Source organism: Symphalangus syndactylus, chromosome 9 (genome assembly GCF_028878055.3).
Source record: "Symphalangus syndactylus isolate Jambi chromosome 9, NHGRI_mSymSyn1-v2.1_pri, whole genome shotgun sequence".
NCBI classification, from domain to species: domain Eukaryota; kingdom Metazoa; phylum Chordata; class Mammalia; order Primates; family Hylobatidae; genus Symphalangus; species Symphalangus syndactylus.
The window spans coordinates 33,470,141-33,494,096 of record NC_072431.2 but is presented as its reverse complement, the minus strand read 5'-3'; the positions used below and the strand labels follow the sequence as shown (position 1 = coordinate 33,494,096).

Sequence of the window (23,956 nt, the reverse complement as noted above, 5' to 3'; positions counted from 1 at the left end):
AACATTGATGCAAAAATCCTCAATAAAATACTGGCAAACCGAATCCAGCAGCACATCAAAAAGCTTATCCACCATGATCAAGTGGGCTTCATCCCTGGGATGCAAGGCTGGTTCAACATACACAAATCAATAAATGTAATCCAGCATATAAACAGAACCAAAGACAAAAACCACATGATTATCTCAATAGATGCAGAAAAGGCCTTTGACAAAATTCAACAACCCTTCATGCTAAGAACTCTCAATAAATTAGGTATTGATGGGACATATCTCAAAATAATAAGAGCTATCTATGACAGACCCACAGCTAATATACTGAATGGACAAAAACTGGAAGCATTTCCTTCGAAAACTGGCACAAGACAGGGATGCCCTCTCTCACCATTCCTATTCAATATAGTGTTGGAAGTTCTGGCCAGGGCAATTAGGCAGGAGAAGGAAATAAAGGGTATTCAATTAGGAAAAGAGGAAGTCAAATTGTCCCTGTTTGCAGATGACATGTTTGTATATCTAGAGAACCCCATTGTCTCAGCCCCAAATCTCCTTAAGCTGATGAGCAACTTCAGCAAAGTCTGAGGATACAAAATCAATGTGGTGGCTCACGATTGTAATCCCAGCACTTTGGGAGGCCGAGGCGGGCGGATCACGAGATCAGGAGATCGAGACCACGGTGAAACCCCGTCTCTACTAAAAATACAAAAAAAAAAAAAATTAGCTGGGCGTGGTGGCAGGGGCCTGTAGTCCCAGCTACTCAGAGAGGCTGAGGCAGGAGAATGGCGTGAACCCGGGAGGCGGAGCTTGCAGTGAGCCGAGATTGCACCACTGCACTCTAGCCTGGGCAACAGAGCAAGACTCCGTCTCAAAAAAAAAAAAAAATCACAAGCATTCTTATACACCAATAACAGACAAACAGAGAGCCAAATCATGAGTGAACTCCCATTCACAATTGCTTCAAAGAGAATAAAATACCTAGGAATCCAACTTACAAGGGACGTGAAGGACCTCTTCAAGGAGAACTACAAACTACTGCTCAATGAAATAAAAGAGGATACAAACAAATGGAAGAACATTCCATGCTCATGGGTTGGAAGAATCAATATCACGAAAATGGCCATGCTGCCCAAGGTAATTTATAGATCCAATGCCATCTCCATCAAGCTACCAATGACTTTCTTCACAGAATTGGAAAAAACTACTTTAAAGTTCATATGGAATCAAAAAAGAGCCCGCATCGCCAAGTCAATCCTAAGCCAAAAGAACAAAGCTGGAGGCATCACGCTACCTGACTTCAAACTATACTACAAGGCTACAGTAACCAAAACAGCATGGTACTGGTATCACAACAGAGACATAGATCAATGGAACAGAACAGAGCCCTCAGAAATAACGCCACGCATCTACAACCATCTGATCTTTGACAAACCTGACAAAAACAAGCAATGGGGAAAGATTCCCTATTTAGTAAATGGTGCTGGGGAAACTGGCTAGCCATATGTAGAAAGCTGAAACTGGATCCCTTCCTTACACCTTACACAAAAATTAATTCAAGATGGATTAAAGACTTACATGTTAGACCTGAAACCATAAAAACCCTAGAAGAAAACCTAGGCATTACCATTCAGGACATAGGCATGGGCAAGGACTTCATGTCTAAAACACCAAAAGCAATGGCAACAAAAGCCAAAATTGACCAATGGGATTTAATTAAACTAAAGAGCTTCTGCACAGCAAAAGAAACTACCATCAGAGTGAACAGGCAACCTACAAAATGGGAAAAAATTTTTGCAACCTACTCATCTGACAAAGGGCTAATATCCAGAATCTACAATGAACTCAAACAAATTTACGAGAAAAAAACAAACAACCCCATCAGAATTGGGCAAAGGACATGAACAGACACTTCTCAAAAGAAGACATTTATGCAGCCAAAAAACACATGCAGAAATGCTCATCATCACTGGCCATCAGAGAAATGCAAATCAAAACCACAATGAGATACCATCTCACACCAGTTACAATGGTGATCATTAAAAAGTCAGGAAACAACAGGTGCTGGAGAGGATGTGGAAAAATAGGAACATTTTACACTGTTGGTAGGACTGTAAACTAGTTCAACCATTGTGGAAGTCAGTGTGGCGATTCCTCAGGGATCTAGAACTAGAAATACCATTTGACCCAGCCATCCCATTACTGGGTATATACCCAAAGGACTATAAATCATGCTGCTATAAAGACACATGCACACGTATGTTTGTTGCGGCACTATTCACAGTAGCAAAGACTTGGAACCAACCCAAGTGTCCAACAACGATAGACTGGATTAAGAAAATGTGGCACATATACGCCATGGAATACTATGCAGCCATAAAAAATGATGAGTTCATGTCCTTTGTAGGGACATGGATGAAACTGGAAATCATCATTCTCAGTAAACTATCACAAGGACAAAAAACCAAACACCGCATGTTCTCACTCATCAGTGGGAATTGAACAATGAGAACACATGGACACAGGAAGGGGAACATCACACTCCGGGGACTGTTGTGCGGTGGGGGGAGGGGGGAGGGATAGCATTAGGAGATATACCTAATGCTAAATGATGAGTTAATGGGTGCAACACACCAACATGGCACATGGATACATACATAACAAACCTGCACATTGTGCACATATACCCTAAAACTTAAAGTATAATAATAATAAAATAAAAGAAAAAAAATAATTAAAAATAAAAATAACATTTAAAAGGAAAAAAAAACCTACTCTAGAGTATAGTCCACTTTTCTATGATATCTCAGCAAAGGACTCTTGTTGAAGCTAATATTGGATGACAAATTACTGTTTATGGCTATTTGGAACCCATTTACTCAGATTATTTCTTCCTCAACAATGTTTCTTGCACTGTGCTAGTATGCTAAGGCAAATATGATAAAGATAGAAATAGTAATGAGAGTGACAAAAATAATGATAAAACCAGATTAAATCTTTGCCCTTACAGAGGTTAAAGTTTATCAAAGAGTCACATCTCAAAGCAGTTGAAAAATTAACCTATTGAGTTATTTTCCCATTTGATGTAAGGAAACAACGAACCTAAAATACAATCAATTGTAAAGCTACAAAGGATTACTGAAGGAAAAAATGATGTAGGTATGGTGGAGGAAAAAATATTCAGATGATCAAAACCTCCCTTCACATTCTCAATTTTACCTTTATTCTACCATGAATCAAGCATTCTCTCGTACTGGACAGCTCCCTACTCTTGAAAGAAATCAAATAATTTAACACCTTTGTGTCTCTGCAAATGTTCTTACCTTACCATTGAATGTCTCTCCCCCACAATCGAGTTTTCTCCTATTGAGAGTTCTCTATTTATTTTTTTAATTTGAGAACCAAGTCAAATATTGTCTTTTCCATGAATCTAACCCAATTATCCTTATCAGTAATTAACTATTTTAATTGTAGTATCATACAAGTGGTACCATTCATGATTCCTTATTTTTTCTCATATAGATTATAGTTAATATAACTTGAAGCTCCTTAAAGGTAGGAAATTTGCATTTTCATTTGTATATTTATTATAATGTGAATAAACGTTAATAGTGGGATTATCAATATGATGAATTAATAAATACAAACAAAAGCGTAGTGGTTTTCAGTACCAAAAAATGAAAAGAGAATAATAAGTTGTCAGCGTGTCTCCAGACTCACCAACAGGCACATGTATGTTGGCACATGTAATTATAAATAAAAACACATCACAATAAATGAACCAAATAAATTCTCAGCAATTTTTGAGAGTACATTTATGGTGGCCTACTTTAAAATGAAGATTCTGTGGTTTTCAGTTAATTCACCTAGGGGGAGGGCGTGCAAGTGTTCCCTGAGAGAGATAATCAGTTGTCATCCAGGACAAGTTCACAAGAGGGCCATGTGACATCCAGTCAAAAGACACATGCCGTTTTTAGACAACATGAAAAGAGAAATAGGGTTTTCAGATATAATCTTCAATTCAAAGTGCTGCTCCCCACATGGGCAATGCTAAGTAGCATTTTCCAGGATGAGCACAGTAGGGATTGATTGATTTAGTTTATGGTGGTTGATATTTCTCTTGGACAATGCCAAAATGACCAGCAATTAATAATAGCCAAAATTAAACTCTGTACCATATTAAAGTTTATGATTTACCTCATAGCCAGCCTGTAAATTAGATTATCTTCATCTCATTTTATACTTAAAGAAATAGAGACAATGGTGTTTGGCTAAGGGTTGTAAACAGGGGAATCTATTCAACCAGACTAAGGAGAAAGAGACTCATCAAAAAGTGTCAAGGAGCTCATGGACTCTCTTGAAGGGCTTGACCCGGATTTATTAACTAACCAGCCAAAACAACATGGCCATGAACAATGCAGCCCAAAAAGTACCTGATTATTCTTTGGAGTTGTTTTAGTGGACACATTATTGCTTCTATTGCCTTTACTCACAACTGTGATGTTCACATTTGGAGGCTGCAAATTCTATCATAGCTGCTTCACTAGAACCAGGGAACTTTGTCACTCCATGTGTTTTCTGGAACATCCAAATAACCAGAAAACAGCTGCCATCTCATGCTGCTCATTTCTCCATCTATGTCTCGCCCGGAAGTATCTGATGGGTGGAAACTAGGTCATTTACTTTTATCCTAGTCGTAAAGGAGCCTGGGAGACTTCATTATGGATGTCAGTTTCTTTTACAACTGGCCCATTTCCAGGAAGAAAAGCTAAGGGGGAATTGGAACAGGAGATGAGTTGCCTAAACTGCCAAATCGGCCATAAGTGGAGAATTTATTGACCATAGTCACATCGCTAGTAAGGGGCAGAGCCTTCTGATGCCATCTCTTAGGTTCTTCCCAAGATAAAATGAGTGCCTCATTGTAGTAGAGATGAGCAGCTCACCTGGCTCTCAGAGCTTAATTGAAATATACCTTAAGAGCAACTGTTGCCTTTTAACCTAGGATTGCATGAACTGCAAGTGTCATTACTGATTTGGCTTTGTAGATATCTCAATATTGTTAAGGAAGTAGCCCAGTGAATGGGCATGAATTCTTCATCCTCTGTCCAGTTTTCATTTAAAAATACTAGCACACCTACACTGTGAAACAGAAGCTCAGAGCTAGACGAACCCCTTAAGCCAAGGTGAAATGCACAGCAGCTGTACTACATTTTCCCTACCTGTCACATTAATTCATGGATAATTAAAGGAAATGAGAAAATAAATTTGATTCTGACGACCATGTAAAAAGTGAAATGCAGAATATGGTATATAGACCTACATATTACAGTTTGATAGACTAGTGTTCAAATCCAGGTTTAATCACTCATTAGCTATGTAAAGCTGGGGCAAGTTGCTTAATCTCTCTGGGCCTCAGTTTTCTCTTCTGTAAAATGGGAACCATGCCTATTTCTTAGTAGAAGTAATTATTAGTGAGATTGTATACATTATTTGTAAAGCACTTTATGGAGTGTCACATACAGAAGGTATTGATTAAATAGAAGTTACTGTTTAACGTTACTTTAAAAGAAGTAATTACTAAATGTCACAACATTGATTTAACAAATCTTTAAAAATATGTGCTGTAGTAATCCATCCAGCTATGAAAATGGTTACCTTTTGAGTGTACAGATATAGAGAATGGCAAGTGAGATATTTTTCCTTTGATTCCTGATAGTTTGTATGGTTTCATGTGTTTAAAACAAGGACTATTTCCTTTCACAACTGACCTGTTTCCAGTCATACTTAGAGACCTTCCCTAAATTCTACTTCTACCAAACTTTCAAACTGTCTGATGGACTTTCAAATTATGTACTAAGGGAAAGCAAATAGCTTGGAATCTCTTAGAAAAATCACCTATACCGTCTGTTCAGAACTTACTGAAGAAATGACTATTAAAATGTCATTTCTTTTTTTTTTTTTTTTTTTGAGACAGAGTCTCGCTCTGTTGCCCAGGCTGGAGTGCAGTGGCATGGTCTCGGCTCACTGCAAGCTCCGCCTCCTGGGTTCATGCCATTCTCCTGCCTCAGCCTCCTGAATAGCTGGGACTACAGGCGCCTGCCACCACGCCCGGCTAATTTTTTTGTATTTTTAGTAGAGACGGGGTTTCACCATGTTAGCCAGGATGGTCTCGATCTCCTGACCTTGTGATCCTCCCTCCTCGGCCTCCCAAAGTGCTGGGATTACAGGCTTGAGCCACTGCGCCTGGCCTTAAAATCTCATTTCTTTAATAGTCTTTAAACAACAACAAAAAAATAGCCTCAGAATTTCATGGAAAGTCATCTCTAAAGGGCCAAGTAAAAACATCCGTTGAATGAGACTTTACAACATTTTAACAATTTCAGAAACAAGCTGACATCTAAAATATAAAGAAAAATAAAACTCCCATCAATGTCGATGAACAAAAACTACAGAATTGTTTTTTGACCTTTTGTTGTCGTTAGCAAAACCTGTCCTATATGCCTACTAAGTTTGTCTATAATAAAAATATCCCAAGAAATTTAACTCAAAACACTCATGTTCTAAAATATGTTTTCTGTTTAAGAAAAACAAGAGCAAAAAGCAGAAGGAAGGCAAACTTCTCCTTCCTTTGGTATAAACTTACATTTATACCATTTAAGAGAGAAAGAAAGCAGTGCTGAAAATGCGCAGGGCTATAAAGTGCATTGGTCTCTGATCCACCTTGCTGGTGAACATAGTTGGAGAGACAATAGCAGAAGTCTTGTTCTCAAGAGCGTGAGTACTCCATGCTGATGAGACTGGAAGGAGGGATGGGCACAGGTTTGGAGGCTGCAAAAAGCAGGCTGAGGAGGTGTGAAGAGAAGAAAACACATAGGACCACCAGCAAAGTGAGCAGAGGGACATGAGGGTGCAGTCAGAAGGAATCCAAAGCGGGAGTGAAAGAAGAGAGTGACCCAGTGTGTCCAAAGCAGCTGAGACCAGGAAAGCTTGGACTGGGAAAGTTGTGTGCTTTACTGAGAATAGGATCAAATGCCATGTTGATCTATTGTAGGAGTTAAATAGGTAAGGAAATGGGAAAAAGCAAGAGAGAGTACCCAGTTAAGGCCCCTAGCTATGAAACCTAGGAGGAAAGTATGACAGTAATTGGCAGTGATGCCAGAGTCAAGGGAAGGTTTTGCTGTTCTTGTTATTTTTCTAAGCAAAGGAAGACAAGCACTTCTAGAGACAAAACAGGAGCCAATGGAAATGGAGAGACTAAAAACACAGAACATAAAAGAGTCCTTCATTAAGGGGGCTGAGAAAGCATGTACTAGTGATGATTTCTGATCCATGAGGATTAACGCAATTTTGAAACTAAGAGATTTTTAAGGGGAAAACATTTCCAAAAAGGTTTTATGGTTTTATAACAGAGCTACCACCAGTTTTCTGTTGACTGACAACCTTATGCTTTGTCCAGGAGACCAACTTACCTTCAAGTTTCTTTGATTATGAGACCTTAACCCCAGAATATTTTAAGGCTCAAGAGTAAAAATACAGATGACGGATAGTAATGGGAATTGATGCAGTGGGGAAGAGAGCATAGAGAAGTGATAAAGGAACAGGAGTTCCTTGGCTTTGAAAAGCAAAGGCCTTGGGAGAGATTAAGATTGTAATCCCTCTTCACAGAGTCCAAATGAGAAGAGTCCAGCATAGCCTGAAAGAGTTTCAAGAGCAACGTGAGTAGGCTGTGGCGAAGAGTTCAAGGCACCAGTAGGATGAAAACTGGCAGGCTGAGTCTCTAGCCATAGGGGAAGTAAGAATCATTAGCCAAAAGGAAATTGTAAAAGAGGAGAATGCCTAGAAATAGAAATCTCAAGCGTAAAATGGTATCCAGTGAGAGTGAAGCTGAGCAAATGTTTGGTGAGTAGCTTGTGAATCCAAGCAATGCTGGAGATTGGCAGCGGGGAGGACTGTGGAGAGCCAACATAAATGACTGAGCATGAGAACAAAACAAAGCACAGCATTTTCATCTGATTGGCCAGTAGGTGCTAATTTAGGAAAATTGTACACATAACCACAGATTTCAGAAACAAAAAGGCTTGGTTAAAAAGCTACTCTGCCAAATAAAACTATCTGTCATTGTCACCCAGGCATTCCTTTGGGTGCATTACTAGAACAATTTATAAATCTGATTCTAGTGCTGCAAATTGGTAAGTCCCTCTATTACGTGATTAAACGATGATTCTCTTAGCAAGATTACACTTCGGATTAAGTTTCATTACAACCTTGACAAGCCTATGAGGAAAAAATAATCACAAAATCACAGTTATATTTTATAGTGGCTTTGTCTTAAACCTCTGTAAAATAATCATGGTATAGCCGTTTCAGGCTGTTTTCGTATACACAGAATGTTAATTATGGCTATGTAAATATCATTCGGAAGGCTATTTAAATCTGGTAGATTTTTAATATCCTGAGGTTATATTTGAGAAAAGCATAATTCTGTGTCACATTAGTGCTAGTAATGACAATAGTCGTAATGACATTTCCTCTAACTTGTATATATCCTCCCCATTTTTTTTACAACAGTACAAGACTTTTTAATACAGGCTCTGTCAAGTAAAATTGAAAGCTTCTTATGCAAAGAGTCAACTGGAGGTGCCAAGCTTTTGTTTTCCTTTTGAACAAGAGCAAAGTTAAAACAAAAAACAACAACAACAAAAAAACTGCTTTTGCACCAATTAGTCAAGATGCATTGACTGATCATTCCTTATGAAACATCTTACAGGCAATCCTCTCTGAATTTGTCTTTATTTATCATGTTTACATTAATAATGATAATACTTTATGTTCAGGTAGCACCATTTGACTTATATAGTATTTTCAAATACGTTATCTCATTTGAGCTTTACAGTGATCCTTACTGACAAAGTCTGGCCAGACATTATCATTCTCATTTTATAGATGAGGAAACAAAGGCATAGGGTTGCACAGGCTTCAGAGCTGATAACTCAAAATCTAGACCTTGAATCTGGGTCTTCCAATGCCATAAGGCTGACTGCCTACAAAATAATTTCCACTGACAGCAGCTACATAAAATTATGTTTGGCTATTATGGATTCCAGTAAATCGATATTATATAAAGGAACAATTGAAAACAAAAGAAAAGAAAAATCGCCAAGTCTGTTCCATGTATTATCAGTCGCTGCATAGTACCAATATCATTGAAATATGATCTAAAATAATACTATCTCTCTGTGGTGAGCTGAGAAATAGCTCCCTAGACTTTGTAAATTTTAGATAGTGAATACACTAACAGCTTTCTGGTTTCTAAGAATATCCATTAATATCATCCTCCCCCAAAATAATGGGCCAAATGAATTCTCTTTTTGTTATCACATAGTTCATCATTTTTAAATTCTCCCAGCTGCTGTTTATATTAGTAGGATGTCTTTCCTCTCATCCTCTTCCACATTTCTAATAAAAAACACTGGCATTTCCTTTCCCAGTGGAGAAGCCCCACCCGAAGCCCAATCACATTGCTGGGTTTCTAGGCTCTAATGATTAAATAAGTGATTGCTCTGCCTAGCTTTAAAAATGTGTCTTATATAAGGCAGTCAAGACACAATATCCATCACTGTAAAGGAAGCCAAGCATTTATTTAAAATAATGAAATATCCTCATTTTCATTTTTCCCTGAGAGGATTGTAGTGATGTTAAAAAATTCTCTGAATTCTAGAACTAGGGCAACACATTGATTTGAAGAAAGCTATAATCTTCCCTTCTAATTTGAAGTGTACTTTCTCCTCAGTGAAACAAAGTGTGGCTTTCAGAATAGCAAGAGCCCTAGGCCCACACACACAAAGACATCCTCATCCCAACCACTCCTCTTTCAGGTTGGCCCCATTCTTCCTAAGGCAGGGATTTATAAAGACCTTGTCAATAAATGTCAAGGTATATTGAACTAAAAAAGAGAAAGGTTCAAATCATTTCTTCCAGATTTGGGAGGGAAATGATTTCAACTGCCAAGTCATGATGAATATTACCTTTTGCTTTACACCACTGCCTCATTGCAAATAAGTTGGGTAAGTTCAATTATGGGGTCTCTTGGAAAAGATTCATAATTAAATTTTTAAAAGGAACAAATTAGCTCTTTGTCTATCTAAGGCAGAGGAGTCAGAACACTTATTCCTATGAGCGTTCAGGGATTTCAACATCTATGGGTAGATTTCCTTAAATAGCCAAGGAGGCTGACTTGAAAGAAAGGCTAGGAGAGTCAGCCCTCTGTGATTTGGAGAGATAATAAGCTAGCAAACTGGATAGCATAATGGTTTATGAAATTTTTGCTTCAAGGACCATTATCTAGTGCTAATAGTGTTTTATGTCTTCCTCTCCTGTGCTTATTTACAGCATAATTATAAGAGTGAGAAAAGGGCGGGAGGAGGTGGGTATCAAAATAACCATATGCCAAATTAATGCAGCCAACTAGAATCTCTGGCCCTTGGGGCTTGTTTATCAATTAGTTCTGTTGCAATCTGAGTTTCTGTTTTTCCCCACAGAATGAAGATACTTTGATTTCACTCATATGCCATCTCCAAGGAAAGTCATTTGAGATCAAAACATTTTTCAGAAAGGATCTCTTTTCCCCTTTTCAATATCATGATATACTGTACAGCCAGCTCCTCACTCATTTCAAGACGATTTCATAGCACAAATAGTTAACCCTTTCTCTCTGTCTCTCTTGCGTGCTCTCTTTCTTTCCCTGTCTTACCTCCCTTTTAGCTGGTTAATGTTGGGTTTATTTTTTTTTCAACTGTTTTATCTTTCTTCACCATGTTTTTAAAGTTACTATGCAAATCTCTATGTTAAAGCCACTTGTGTATGCCATATGTGATCTGTAAATATTTAACAGAAGTTATTCAGAGTCAATTAATAACAGAAGTTATTCAGAGTCAATTTTAACAGAAGTTATTCTGAGTAGTAGTTTGAGATAGTATAAGATGTAGTAGTAGTTTGCCGTGAGACAGGAGAATTGTTTGTATCCTCCAAAACCAAGCCAGTGCATCAGGAACTGCTGGTTTGGGAAATGTGCCTCAATCCCAGCTTGAGTTTCTCAACTAATCTGAGTTTTTAAAGGGATCAGAGAAAAGAAGGTGGCAGGAGCAAGGAATTGCTTTCAACTATGATATATTCTTTACGTGGTCTAGGAAAAGAATCTCAACTGGCTTTTCTTTTTTTTTCATCTAAAAATAAAACAAATTTTGCATCCCTTTTCACACTCGTGCTTCATCCTTCTTTGAATGCTAATTACAGATTTTTCACCCTTTGAAAGTTGGTTTACCGAAACCCAAGAAATTACTTGCTCAAATCAGGAAAATTAAAATGTAAAGGAGTGAAGTCTTGCGGAGTAAAGTACAGACAGTTCTCCACTTTGATGAGCCGACTTAGGATTTTTTGACATTACCATGATGCCAAACCATCACGATTTCAAGTAATGTACAGCATTCAATAAATTATGTGAGTTATTCAACACTTTATTAAGAAATAGGCTTTGTGTTAGATAATTTTGTCCACCCAGGCAGCACATTTAAGTTAGGCTCGGCTAATCTATGATGTTTGGTAGGTTAAGTGTATTAAATGAATTTTCAACTTAGGATATTTTCAATCTACAATGTGTTTATTGGGATGTAACCCAATCATAAATAGAGGAGCATTTTGTGCTTTGTTACTGTAGCTCTAGCAAACTAATACAGTAGCTAACCTGCAGCTCTGGAGGCCGGAGGAGTTTGCAGGAGTGGGCAGAATGGCCACAGCTGGGAAACACAAAGATAACAAGAGTCAAAAAAACAGCAGGGGTAGAGGTCAATAACCAAAATGATGCTCCTAATATAGCATGAATCAAGAAAAGCCAAGCAAAGGAGACAAAAACTTAGTAAAAGATTCAAAGACTGAACCAGAGATAGCAAGTCATTCTGTTCTCAGCTCAGATGTCACCTCCTTAGACAGTGACTAATTTAAGGTAGCCCTTCTCCCACATCCCACCTTTGTTTAGTCTGTGTCCAATTACCCCCCTTACCACTACCTGAAACTGTTTTTGCATTTGTTTATCTTCTGCCTCTCTCTCCTAGAAAGTAAGAGAGAGGAGACATTTGCATTCCCTTTGCATTTCCAAATCTACTTCATTTGTAGATTTGTTTTCAACATTTTTCAGATGTCTTACCAGCTCACTGCCTGGCACCTAGTAGTGTTCAGTGCATCCTTCATGAACAAATGAAGTAGATGTGGAAATGCAAAGGAAATAAGAAACTGGAGACATTCCTTGAGACACCCGCGAATGGAAGCAAGCTGCTTGGTGAGGCTCCTGCAACCTTGCCCATGGTGAAGGGAAGCTCAAATGATTGCCAAGCCAATTCGGTGTAACTGGCAACCAAGACATAGGAAATCAGTGTTGACTTGTACTTGCCTATAGTTAGGATTCTCCAGAGAAACAGAACCAATAGGATATATTTAGATATAGAGAAAGAGATTTATTATGAGGGATTGTCTCATGAGATTATGAGGGCTGAGAAGTCCCATGATCTGCTTTCTGCAGGCTGAAGACCCAAGAAGAAAGCAGTGGAATAGTTTCAGTCCAAACCCAAAAACTTGAGAATCAGGAGAGCCAATGTTGTAAATCGCAGTCTGAGCCCAAAGGCTCGAGAACCAGAAGCACTGACATCTGAGCTCAGGAGGAGATGCATGTCACAGCTCAAGCAGAGACAGCAAATTAGCCGTTCGTCTAAGTTTTTGTCCTATTTAGGCCTTCAGTGAATTAGGTGATGCTCATTTACATTGGTGAGGACAGTCTTCCTTACTCAGCCTACCGATTCAAATGCTAATCTTTGCCAGAAACACCCTCACGGACACACCCAGAAGTAATGTTTTAGCAGCTATCTGGGCACCCCTTAGCCCAGTCAAGTTAGCACATGAAATTAACCATCACACTGCCTGAACCATGAAGATGGACATGAAGCTGGCACCCCAAACAATGCACAGTTCACCAGAGACACACTACCCACCCGCTCCTAGGCCTTACCTCTGGCTGTATGAAAGAATTTCAGCAATTCTGTGGGTTTCTTGAAATAAATTATTCAGAATAACAGACAATCTACCATGCAGTTTGTAGGAGAAATATGTGCTTCTTAAATTGAAAATTCTGCCATACTAACTTCCTGAAAGATGAAAGTGGATAGTTACTGAAGAGTTCTGTGAATGAGGTAATCTGAAATACAGTAAGGCCCCTGGGGAAAAAGCCTTTCAAGTGTTCCAGTTGAATGTGTCTATTTAGAGGGATTTGTATTTAATGGATGACAAGTTAATGTGTCATCAGTGTCTGTGGCTGTGGTGAAGCTGCTAGGAAAATGACAAGTGTTACACGTGCAACTTTCTATTTTACTGATACACTAACTGGTCTGTTAAAAAGGATTTTTTTTTTAATCTTGTAAAACTGAAAGAACTTTCCAGAGGTTTCTGCTTTTGTGGTATTCTCTTTTTTTTTTCTCTTCAGTGGGCTTTTGGCTTTGAGTTTTCCAGGAAGGAGACAGATTTCTCAAGCAGAAAAACCTGTACAATATACTCACTAAACTGGATGAACAAACCAAAACACTATCAGCAATACTATTTCTTTAGAAGAATTGATCAATATATGTCCTCAGGATCTAAAACCATGAACTGATGAACTGACATAATCCCCTCACTCACAATAGATCCTGCACTTTGTATCATAATACCATCTGCCTGGACAGAACCCTTTCCCTGGAAGCTCAAATGATTTGGCAATGTTTGTTAATACCTGTGATGTATTTGGAGATAAAACAGATTTATTTTTGCCCTCTCTTTATGTTTAAGGCTACTGAGACACAGAAAATCCACACAAGTCAGAATTACTCAAGGAGTAACCACGGACATACTGACCCATTACCAACTACTTTATCCAACATACATGAAATGAATCTTTAGAGTTCCGTGCATCATGCTACTCTTTCTTGTCTTTAGTTACATTACTATTTCTGGACCATGGGCATATTTTTGTACTGTTTTGCCACCTGAGAAATCTGTTTGGTTATAAGCAAAAAGGCTATTTTTTAGTACCCCTTGCTATGAGTTCTTATTGTCCTTAGCCACTCTTTAGGTTTTAAGCGAGTTTCTTTTCACACTTCAAATTCTCTGGTTTTTTTAACAGAGGATTTACTAGATTCTAACTTGCATTCAGTATTGTCTAAGATGTAATACTGTGCCTACTTTTGTTCTCACGTCTGAAGACAACAGGAAAAAAGGTACACACCATGCTCTCTCTCATTTTATGCCCTTGTATATGCTGTTTCCTTTGCCCAGAATGCCTGGCCCCCATCCGGATAATTTCTAGCCATCCTTAAAGATTCAACTTGGCTCTCCTTTAGTGGACTTGCCATAGCATCTTCCCCAGGACTCCCTCATTGTTTGACTATGGCATGGGTGGAGGAGTGAGATTCACATTACGGCCTGTGTGAATGGCACCCTCTGGAGTGGTACTGTGGACAGTTGCAGGACTTAACCTTGTTCTCCCACATTCTGCCCAGCATTCTTCCCCTATGTATTCCAGCAGCCTCCTAACGTAAATTTTTATTCCACCGTTTTATCCATTTACTTGAAACCTTTCCTCCTAGTCTAGCAGTTTCTTAAGGGAGGAATATGGGTTCTGTTTGTTTGTCCAATACTTCACATACAACCAGCACTCAATAAACATTTGATTAATTGGTTGATTGATAGATGCATGGATTAACAAATGAATGAATAAATTCAAGAGTTGAATGAAGGCTTAACCGTAGAGATAGAGGATAATAACTTGTGAAATGAACTCTGTAGAGATGAGGAAGGAACAATAAAAAGGAGATCAAAATGTAAAGTGGAAAAATCCTCCATTAATAGCCTGACTACTGGCTCCCAAATATTACCTGACAGGAGCCTGTACCAGGAGAGGCTTTGGGGGAGGCCCTTAACATCTTACTAATAGGTGGCTCACAATGGAGTCGGAAAGTATGCAAGAGGACAGAGCAATATAATGACAAAAGTAGACTAAGAATCAGATACATAGCCTAGGACAATGGCAGAGAAAGTTCGCTTTCTAGTACCATCTTGGGACTTACTTATAACCTTTGGTCATTGAAATGGAGTCCATGTCTGTATATCCCAAGTTGAGAAGCTCTTTTTTTGTTGTTTGTTTTTTGAGATGGAGTCTCGCTCTGTCACCCAAGGCTAGAGTGCAGTGGTGCGATCTCGGCTCACTGCAAGCTCCGCCTCCCAGGTTCACGCCATTCTCCTGCCTCAGCCTCCCAAGTAGCTGGGACTACAGGCGGCCGCCACTACGCCTGGCTAATTTTTTGTATTTTTAGTAGAGACGGGGTTTCACCACGTTAGCCAGGATGTTCTCAATCTCCTGACCTCGTGATCCGCCCGCCTCAGCCTCCCAAACTGCTGGGATTACAGGCTTGAGGCACAGCGCCGGCCGAGAAGCTCTTTTTTTCTATTCCTAGTTTCTCTCACTTCCTTTTGCTTACTGTTTAAAGTTTCAAAACTTGCTGCACATCACATCTTTCTTTTTATCAGCTTTGGTGCACCTTAGAACAGAAATTTCTCCCGGGAGGACAGGATACAGGAGCCTATATTTAGAAAGTACTTATTATGAGTTGGATGAAGGCCTAACTATGCCTAGAGTCAAACTGCTTGAAGCCATTCAAATATTCATTTAGTTAGAACAGTAACCACACTGAGTTATTGCTGGTCTCATACAGATCATATATTCACAGTTAGCTCTTGGCTTAGACAAGAAGATATATATTGTCTCTGCTGTTCACATCATGTATTTTTATTTCATTATGACTATTGTGCTTAGAAGCATGATTTTCAATCTATATTCCCAATTAAATTATTTCTACACAGTCTGTACGTGTAAGCACATAGTTTTCTTTGAAGCAGACTTTGTTAAAATTGGTATCTATTCTCTACTATCTCTGCCTTCCAGGACTACCACATTCTGCTCTAACAAGAAAGGAAGAAACCATTTTTTACATGAATGGACTTCATAACCAGGCATATAGGAACTGGCACGAAGTTTTAAAAGTTCTAGAAAGCAGTAGAAGTTCTAGAAAGAATGAAAGTTCCAAAGGAAAACTAAATCTGAACACCAGCTGAAGTCTCCATCACATCTTCATTGGATCTGTGGCCCCCAAACTCAATTGTCCCCCTCATTATACTCATGTTGGGTTTATAGGCAAATGTAACTAGATAAAAAAAAATTAAAAGGGCCAGTATAATTTCATCAAGGGAACACATGGGTGAATTGTTGAAAACCATAAAAAGTGACACCGTTTAGCTCAACTCCAAAATAAATGCTGCCAGCTGTCTGAAAGGTCACTTGGGTGATGGGTTCCATGCTTGAGAGGTCAGCATATCCTCTGCATGAAGTTTCATAGAAAACTAGAATTAGGAGCTAAGAGTTGTGGGAGCCAAAGTCAGGAGAAAAGGAGGAACAGTTGGGAATTACTTCTAAGTCTGAACCAAGAGAGACACAGCATTAGCAGAGATTTTCCAGTGTGATAAACACATAATCAAATAGAGAAAGCAAGGAAATGTTGAGAATCAATTCCTTCACCAGAATCAAGCAAAAAAAAGCTCAGACTCAGAAACTGGAAAAGAGATATGAGACCATGGGTGAAATTTCCTATCTTGAAAGAAGACTTTAGTGCCAGAAAGTATTTCACTGAAAAAAAAAAAAATACCTCGTGTGAAGAGGAGGAATTCTTTTTTTAAAATGACTAATGTTCCACTTACTTCATCTTAATCTAGAATTTATAATCTATGTATTTCTTAATTGGGTATGAATATACATACACAACTTCTATCAAGGAGAGAGGAAAACGGGAGATGGTTATGACAGGAAGCTTTTGGTACTAATGGAAATGAATGATCATGTGTATTTTAATCCTTGTGGGCAGTTCTTATACCCTTGTTATGTTTATTTCAGGATGTAGAATGATGACATAAATCTAAATGACAAGTGTACTTTATTGATTTTGCAGAGTTAAGAGGAAGATTTATGAGGCATGGAACCCTCCATCAGATTTGGAAGAAAATAGAGTGAGCGCAGAGGTGACCGCCAGCCACTGAGGCCCATGGACAATCTCCACCTAACGCTTCTCTATCAAACTTTAAGATTTATTAGTAATATGCTGCCTTTGGAAGATGAAAAGAAACTAGTGCCAAGGAGGCGTATTCTTCAATATTTGGAATAGACGTGTTCTCAAGACAATGGCTTCAAAGGTCTCCTGTTTGTATGTTTTGACAGTTGTGTGCTGGGCCAGCGCTCTCTGGTACTTGAGTATAACTCGTCCTACTTCTTCTTACACTGGCTCCAAACCATTCAGCCACCTAACAGTTGCCAGGAAAAACTTCACCTTTGGCAACATAAGAACTCGACCTATCAACCCACATTCTTTTGAATTTCTTATCAACGAGCCCAATAAATGTGAGAAAAACATTCCTTTTCTTGTTATCCTCATCAGCACCACTCACAAGGAATTCGATGCCCGTCAGGCAATCAGAGAGACGTGGGGGGATGAGAACAACTTTAAGGGGATCAAGATAGCCACCCTCTTCCTCCTTGGCAAGAATGCGGATCCTGTTCTCAATCAGATGGTGGAGCAAGAGAGCCAAATCTTCCATGATATCATCGTGGAGGACTTTATTGACTCCTACCATAACCTTACCCTCAAAACACTAATGGGGATGAGATGGGTGGCCACTTTTTGTTCAAAAGCCAAGTATGTCATGAAAACAGACAGCGACATTTTTGTAAACATGGACAATCTTATTTATAAATTACTGAAACCCTCCACCAAGCCACGAAGAAGGTATTTTACTGGCTATGTCATTAATGGAGGACCGATTCGGGACGTCCGCAGTAAGTGGTATATGCCCAGGGATTTGTACCCAGACAGTAACTACCCACCGTTCTGTTCGGGGACTGGCTACATCTTTTCAGCCGATGTGGCTGAACTCATTTACAAGACCTCACTCCACACAAGGCTGCTTCACCTTGAAGACGTATATGTGGGACTGTGTCTTCGAAAGCTGGGCATACATCCTTTCCAGAACAGTGGCTTCAATCACTGGAAAATGGCCTACAGTTTGTGTAGGTATCGCCGAGTTATCACCGTGCATCAGATCTCTCCAGAAGAAATGCACAGAATCTGGAATGACATGTCAAGCAAGAAACATCTCAGATGTTAGGATTTTTACCAATGTAAATATGTTTCTTTTCTTTTTTTAAGAAATGGGACCTAAGGTGTTGGTATTTTCCAGGTGTTGGGGGAAATGAACTGGTGAAGGGGTTTTGTAAAGTTTTTGCTTCCTGCTATAAGTTCTTTTCTTGGATTACCAATTTATAAATGTTAGACTCTGGTCATAGAAACAGTAAATGAGTTAGAAGGGCCAGATTTCATTCTCAGTCCCAGAGCATTGCTATTTATCTCAAAAAGTGACTTCCAAACAACTCTTAGGATTGACGTACTGTGCATCTGAGATAAAAATTTGGTTCTGGGAAACTGAAACAGTAATGTGTCATATCATCCCTGCAAAAATTAATACACAAATAGAAACCATTTTCAAAAGCAATTCAGAAAGCATGCACAGTCAGGAAGACACACTAGATGTGATTATTAATATCGTGTGTGTTGTTACATTATATTTTTACATATATTGCCATGTAATGTGTACAGTATTTGCAGTTCCACCAAGAAATGAACTTGGTACCTACAGAGTGGCTGCAGTTAAATAGATGGGAGTTTAAATTTGAGAACCAAACATTCTATGTGTTTGGAAGACAACTCTGCTTGCTCATCCAAGGATTAAATCTGGTCAGCAGGTGGAATGTGTATAAAATGCTACTTAACAAAGTAAACAAAAGATTTTTTTTTCTTTCTTTTTTGTTTTGCTCTTTCAGAACAAACATTAAATGGTGCCTCCAAGGAAACTTTGCCAAATGTAATCTCACCTGCTTCCTTCCAGACAGTGTCGCTAAGTGCATTTCACAGTTTTTGGATCTGGCAGGCATATGTCTCTATGTAGAAAATAAGTTGGTTGGAGGCCAGAGAACAATCAATCACATTGAGAAAATACAAATTTAAGTATGCATTATAATTAACATAAGCTTAGCAATGGTATAAGATGGCCCCCACACACACATTTGCAAAGCGCATGAGAAAATCTTTAAGGGTGTCAATATTATTGAAAGACTTGGCCCTACTTGCTAACATCTGAAAACACCAGAGCATGTTCAGCAGCAATGCTGTTATGAGGTATTCTGGGGGCTCTGTGATTGAGGAAGGATGGGGAAGGCCGGGTTCGGGTCCCGTTGATGCCACCATACTTATTGGGCCATTATGAGTAGGCATCGTAATCTTGTGCTTCAATGTGTTCATTTATAAAAATGGCTGTAAAAAACACCTACCTCACAGGTGCTGTGAGAGCAAATTGCATTTGCTAAGTATTTTGAGATCCTTAGCTTAAAAGGTGCTATGTAATGCAATGTATCATGCATTATGCTAAATGCTAAAATAATTGCATAATTACAATGATGGTCATCAGTAGCAGTAATATCATCTTAATATAAAATCTGCTTAAATAAAGATCAGCTGTGAACTATCACTGCACCTAATTCTGCCAAGGCTTTGACTTTTCCTTGGCTGTAATTTAGGTGTTTGGGAAAGCTTCCATTTCTCTGCGATTTCTTCTGGTTTCAATGAATAAGTGACTAGGTCATTGTGTTGCCTTGATATCCCAAGGTGCGGAAAGTAGAGGCAGCTGCCTTTCTTTGGGAAGGAACCTCTGGTTGGGAGTATATTACAGTAAATGAAGCATATGCTTTGCAAAATGCATCACGACAACTTAGATCTCAGGAACCACTGAATCTGAATTCTCTCTAAGAACTTTGAGCGCAGGTAAAGCTAGTTCACCTCTTTCAGAAGAAGCAGAATGGGCAGTCAGCAAACTTGCACATTGCACATCTTCTACCATTTATTAGAAAACACCTGTTTGTTCTCATTCAAAGAAAGCCCCACAGCTGAAAGAGTGTACCTTTTTTATTTATTTACTTATTTTTTAACCTGACTCCTGGAGCCCCCCATAGGAGTTGATAGCAAACAGATAGATACAATGAACCAGTGGAAGTCAGGGCTTGTTTCTGCAAAACACGATCTCTCATCCCCTGCCCTAAAGGACCCAATATGAGACAAGACTTCCCATCCCCTAACACATCTTCATCTTATGGTCAGCAGGACTGCTGGTTTTGATTAGACAATAGCAATTAGGTAACCTGGGGAGAGATGGATCAGCATAAGGTGAAGCACCCGCCAACCTGCAGCCTCAGCTGCTGTGAGTTTCAATCACTGGGAAAGTCTCACGACTTCTTACTTGGTTTACCTTCGAATTGTGCAGCTGAATCAAGCCTCTGTCTCATACTATTGCCTTGCATCTACCCCATGCTCAGTCAAACCACCTCTGGTGTCAAGAAATTACACATTATAAACATCATATATGTACACCTATGAATCGTTTTATATGTGTGTGCATACATTATGATACAGCCCTAATCTTTAAAAGGGCAAAAATCAGAGAATCGTATGTCTTAAAGAACTATTTCCTTACTTTTTTATGCTAGGTAATGCCCATGTGACAAACATGTAAATACTCATCAAAGACCACATGTATATATTTTAAAAGCATTTTTTTCTTCTCCCCAACTGTATGTGTAGCTAGAATCTGCTTGCTGTGTAACATTTTCTTCTGCATGGAGCTTTTGGTGAAGCAAGGCCATTTGTTCAGTGTTTCAATAGCCTTAAGCATGTTTGCCCTTCGTTTTTTGAATGTTCAAAAAATGTTTAAGTGATCAAGAAAAAGCTCTAACTTTCGACTTTTGTTAATTTTATGACATGACACTGGCCAAAATATTGTTTCAATTACTGTTGAACCATTCTTATCATTTCCCTGACATAAAATATGCAATGTTTTAGACAGTATTCTACCAAGAGTCTCAATTTTTACAAAAACTCTTTTTTTCCATTATGCACTGGATAATAATAGTATCAGTGTCTATGTTCTTAAAGTTCCTTTTTTTAATTTACTTTTTGGAAAAAAGTTTCTCTTTGGTGGCTAGTTTAGGTGGCTTTGTGTCTTCTTATATTGGAACAAGTGTCCATTTCAATATATAATATTGTATTTTTAAATAACCAGAATCAACAAAACGAAGATCACTTTTAATTTGGATTCAATTCAGAAGAATAAAACCCCTGTGTGTGACACAATATGGTGAAAATAAACTATTTACAGAGGAGCCAAGGAAGTTTTTCAATCAAATCTCTTCTGTCAAAAGACAATGGAATATTTACCTAAAGCATCTGGGATTCATTTTTTACCTTTCCTAATATGTGGGTTTAGTGAGAGAATTGATTATGTCATTTCTTCTGTAAAGGTGAAAATAGTTTTTATAAACAACAAAGTAACTTGTGAATGAAAGAAGTAATTTACTAGAACAACGCTTGTTGATGATAATTGACATTTAGGTATAAAGTTATATATGAATGATTGTATTTATGTATTTATTTGTCAAAATTGTACATACTGTTTCGCCAAAAGTAATTGTCTGTAAAAGTGCACTCTCCAGGTTTGTAGTACTATTTAGGGTTACATGGGTTGCCAATCAAGCTGCTAATCAGAATACTATTTTTTGTATCAATGTTATAAAACTAAAAATGACAGACACTGAAGATATCATTACATTTTCTTCACCTTCCTCTTGAAATGTAAACTGTTGACTGAAAGCACGATGCTTATGTACAGGCCCATCTGTCATGAGTAAGATTATGGTTCCATAAAGCTGATTTTTTTAAACCATTGGGACAAATAAACAGAAGGAGAACAAATGTGTCACTTCTCTTCTTTTTAGAAAGAATCTCTTTGGTGAGACGTGTTTGTTAAAAGCTGATGCCCTGCCGTTTACCATTAACCTTTTCCACAATCTCAATGTAGGTAATAGTTCATGCCATTCAGAGCTCATCCCCAAGAGCCCAGTGCAACTTAACAGTCAACACGGAGACTATTCCATCTAGTAAGTAGACCAGTGGCTACTGTGGGATTTAGGAAACAGGGATTCACTTGCCCCTTGGCGGCCTCAAGGAATCATTTTAACCAGCCTCTGTATTAAAGTCTATGGGTTAAACATGCCAACAAATTCCAACTCAGGGGGGCATTCTATTTATACTGTGCTTGGCAAATTAGGACATGTTAAATCTAAGGCAAAAATGTCATTCCTGTTTCATCTGCATGTATCCTTTGGAATACTGCATGTTACTTTAGAAGTTTAATTGGATCAGAAAAGATTTATTCAGACATCCTTCACAGCAGCCAAGTAGATGTTGATTGCTGATGCCTGATTGTGTAAGCAAGAGACTGAGAGCTATTTAAGAGACGAAAGTTCCTTTTATTATCAGTCCCGATCTAGCTAAACAGATATTCACTTTTTTTCTTTGTTTTCTTCAACTTATTTTAAGTTCAAGGGTGCATGAGCAGGATGTGCAGGTTTATTATACAGGAAATCGTGTGCCATGGTAGTGTGCTGCATAGATCATCCCATCACCTAGGTACTAAGCCCAGCCTCCATTAGCTATTCTTCCTGATGCACCCTCCCCTGAACCCCTCCTGACAGGCTGCAGTATGTCTTTCCCTGCCATGTGCCCATGTGTTCTCATCACTCAGCTCCCACTTATGAGAACATGTGGTGTTTGGTTTTCTGTTCCTGTGTTAGTTTGCTGAGGATAATGGCTGCCAACTTCATTTATGTCCCTGCAAAGGAAATGATCTCATTCCTTTTTATGGCTGCATAGTATTCCAGATATTCATTTCTTAATGGAAATTTAACTTTTGATTTACTCCCCATATATCTTGGAGTTCAAAAAGATAAAGTTTATCAGGTGAGTGGAACTATGTGAATAAACAATAAAAACATAAAATATACAGATTTGTATTCCACATAACTTTTTCAAAGGACCAACATCAAGAGCAGTGATCTAAAAATATAGTCTCCAGGTCGGCACGATGGCTCATGCCTGTAATCCCACGGCTTTGGGAGGCCGAGGTGGTGGGTCACCTGAGGGCTAGGAGTTCAAAACCAGCCTGGCCAACATGGTGAAACCCCGTGTCTACTAAATGTACAAAAATTAGCCAGGCATGGTGGCACACTCCTGTGATCCTAGCTACTTGGGAGGCTGAGGCAGGAAAATTGCTTGAACTGGGAGGCGGGGGTTGCAGTGAGCCAAGATTGCACCACTGCACTCCAGCCTGGGTGACAGAGCAAAACTCTATCTCAAAAATAAATAAACAAATAAATAAATAAAAGTATAGTCTCCACACCAGGAGCACTAGACTCATCAGGGAACTTGCTAGAAAAGCAAATTCTCAAGTCCCTCCAGAAACTTCAGCGTGTGGCTCAGCAGTCCATTTTAATGAGCCCTCTAGGTAACTCCAATGCCTGCTGGAGCTGAGAACACTGACCCAGAGCAGAGATTGGCAAACTACAGTCTGCGAACTCCATCTGGCCTGCTGTCCACAAGCTAGGAGTGGTTCCCATGAACAGCTGCAATGACTTGATGACAGCAGATGCTAACATGGAACTCCAACTAAGCAGGACGTTAGTCCAATAGGAAGAATGCCATTCCTCTCATTAGTAGATGTGTATTACCAATAAACAAAATTGTACTGTTATTATTTTGAATTCCATCAATACAAAAACAGGAAATTTATTTTTTCTTTTGTTATGTATATATATATATATATATATATAAAATATATATATATATTTTTTTCTTTTTAGACGGAGTCTCGCTCTGTCACCCAGGCTGGAGTGCAGTGGCACAATCTC

At 38.7% G+C, this 23,956-nt stretch overlaps 1 protein-coding gene across 4 annotated transcripts in view; it reads left to right on the top strand.

The window, feature by feature from the left end:
- B3GALT1 (beta-1,3-galactosyltransferase 1) overlaps positions 1–21,605 on the top strand; it is a 378,667-nt gene extending 357,062 nt beyond the window's left edge. For 3 of the 4 annotated variants that reach the window (XM_055291902.2, XM_055291903.2, XM_055291904.2), the window contains one exon: positions 17,064–21,605. In XM_055291902.2, coding sequence (XP_055147877.1) covers positions 17,293–18,273 — 981 coding nt within the window. In that variant the 5' untranslated portion in view covers positions 17,064–17,292 and the 3' untranslated portion in view covers positions 18,274–21,605. Of the gene's footprint in view, positions 1–10,526; positions 13,548–17,063 lie in introns of those variants that run through there. The other variant, XR_010113656.1, reaches the window with a different exon arrangement.
- Positions 21,606–23,956: the final 2,351 nt, after the last annotated feature.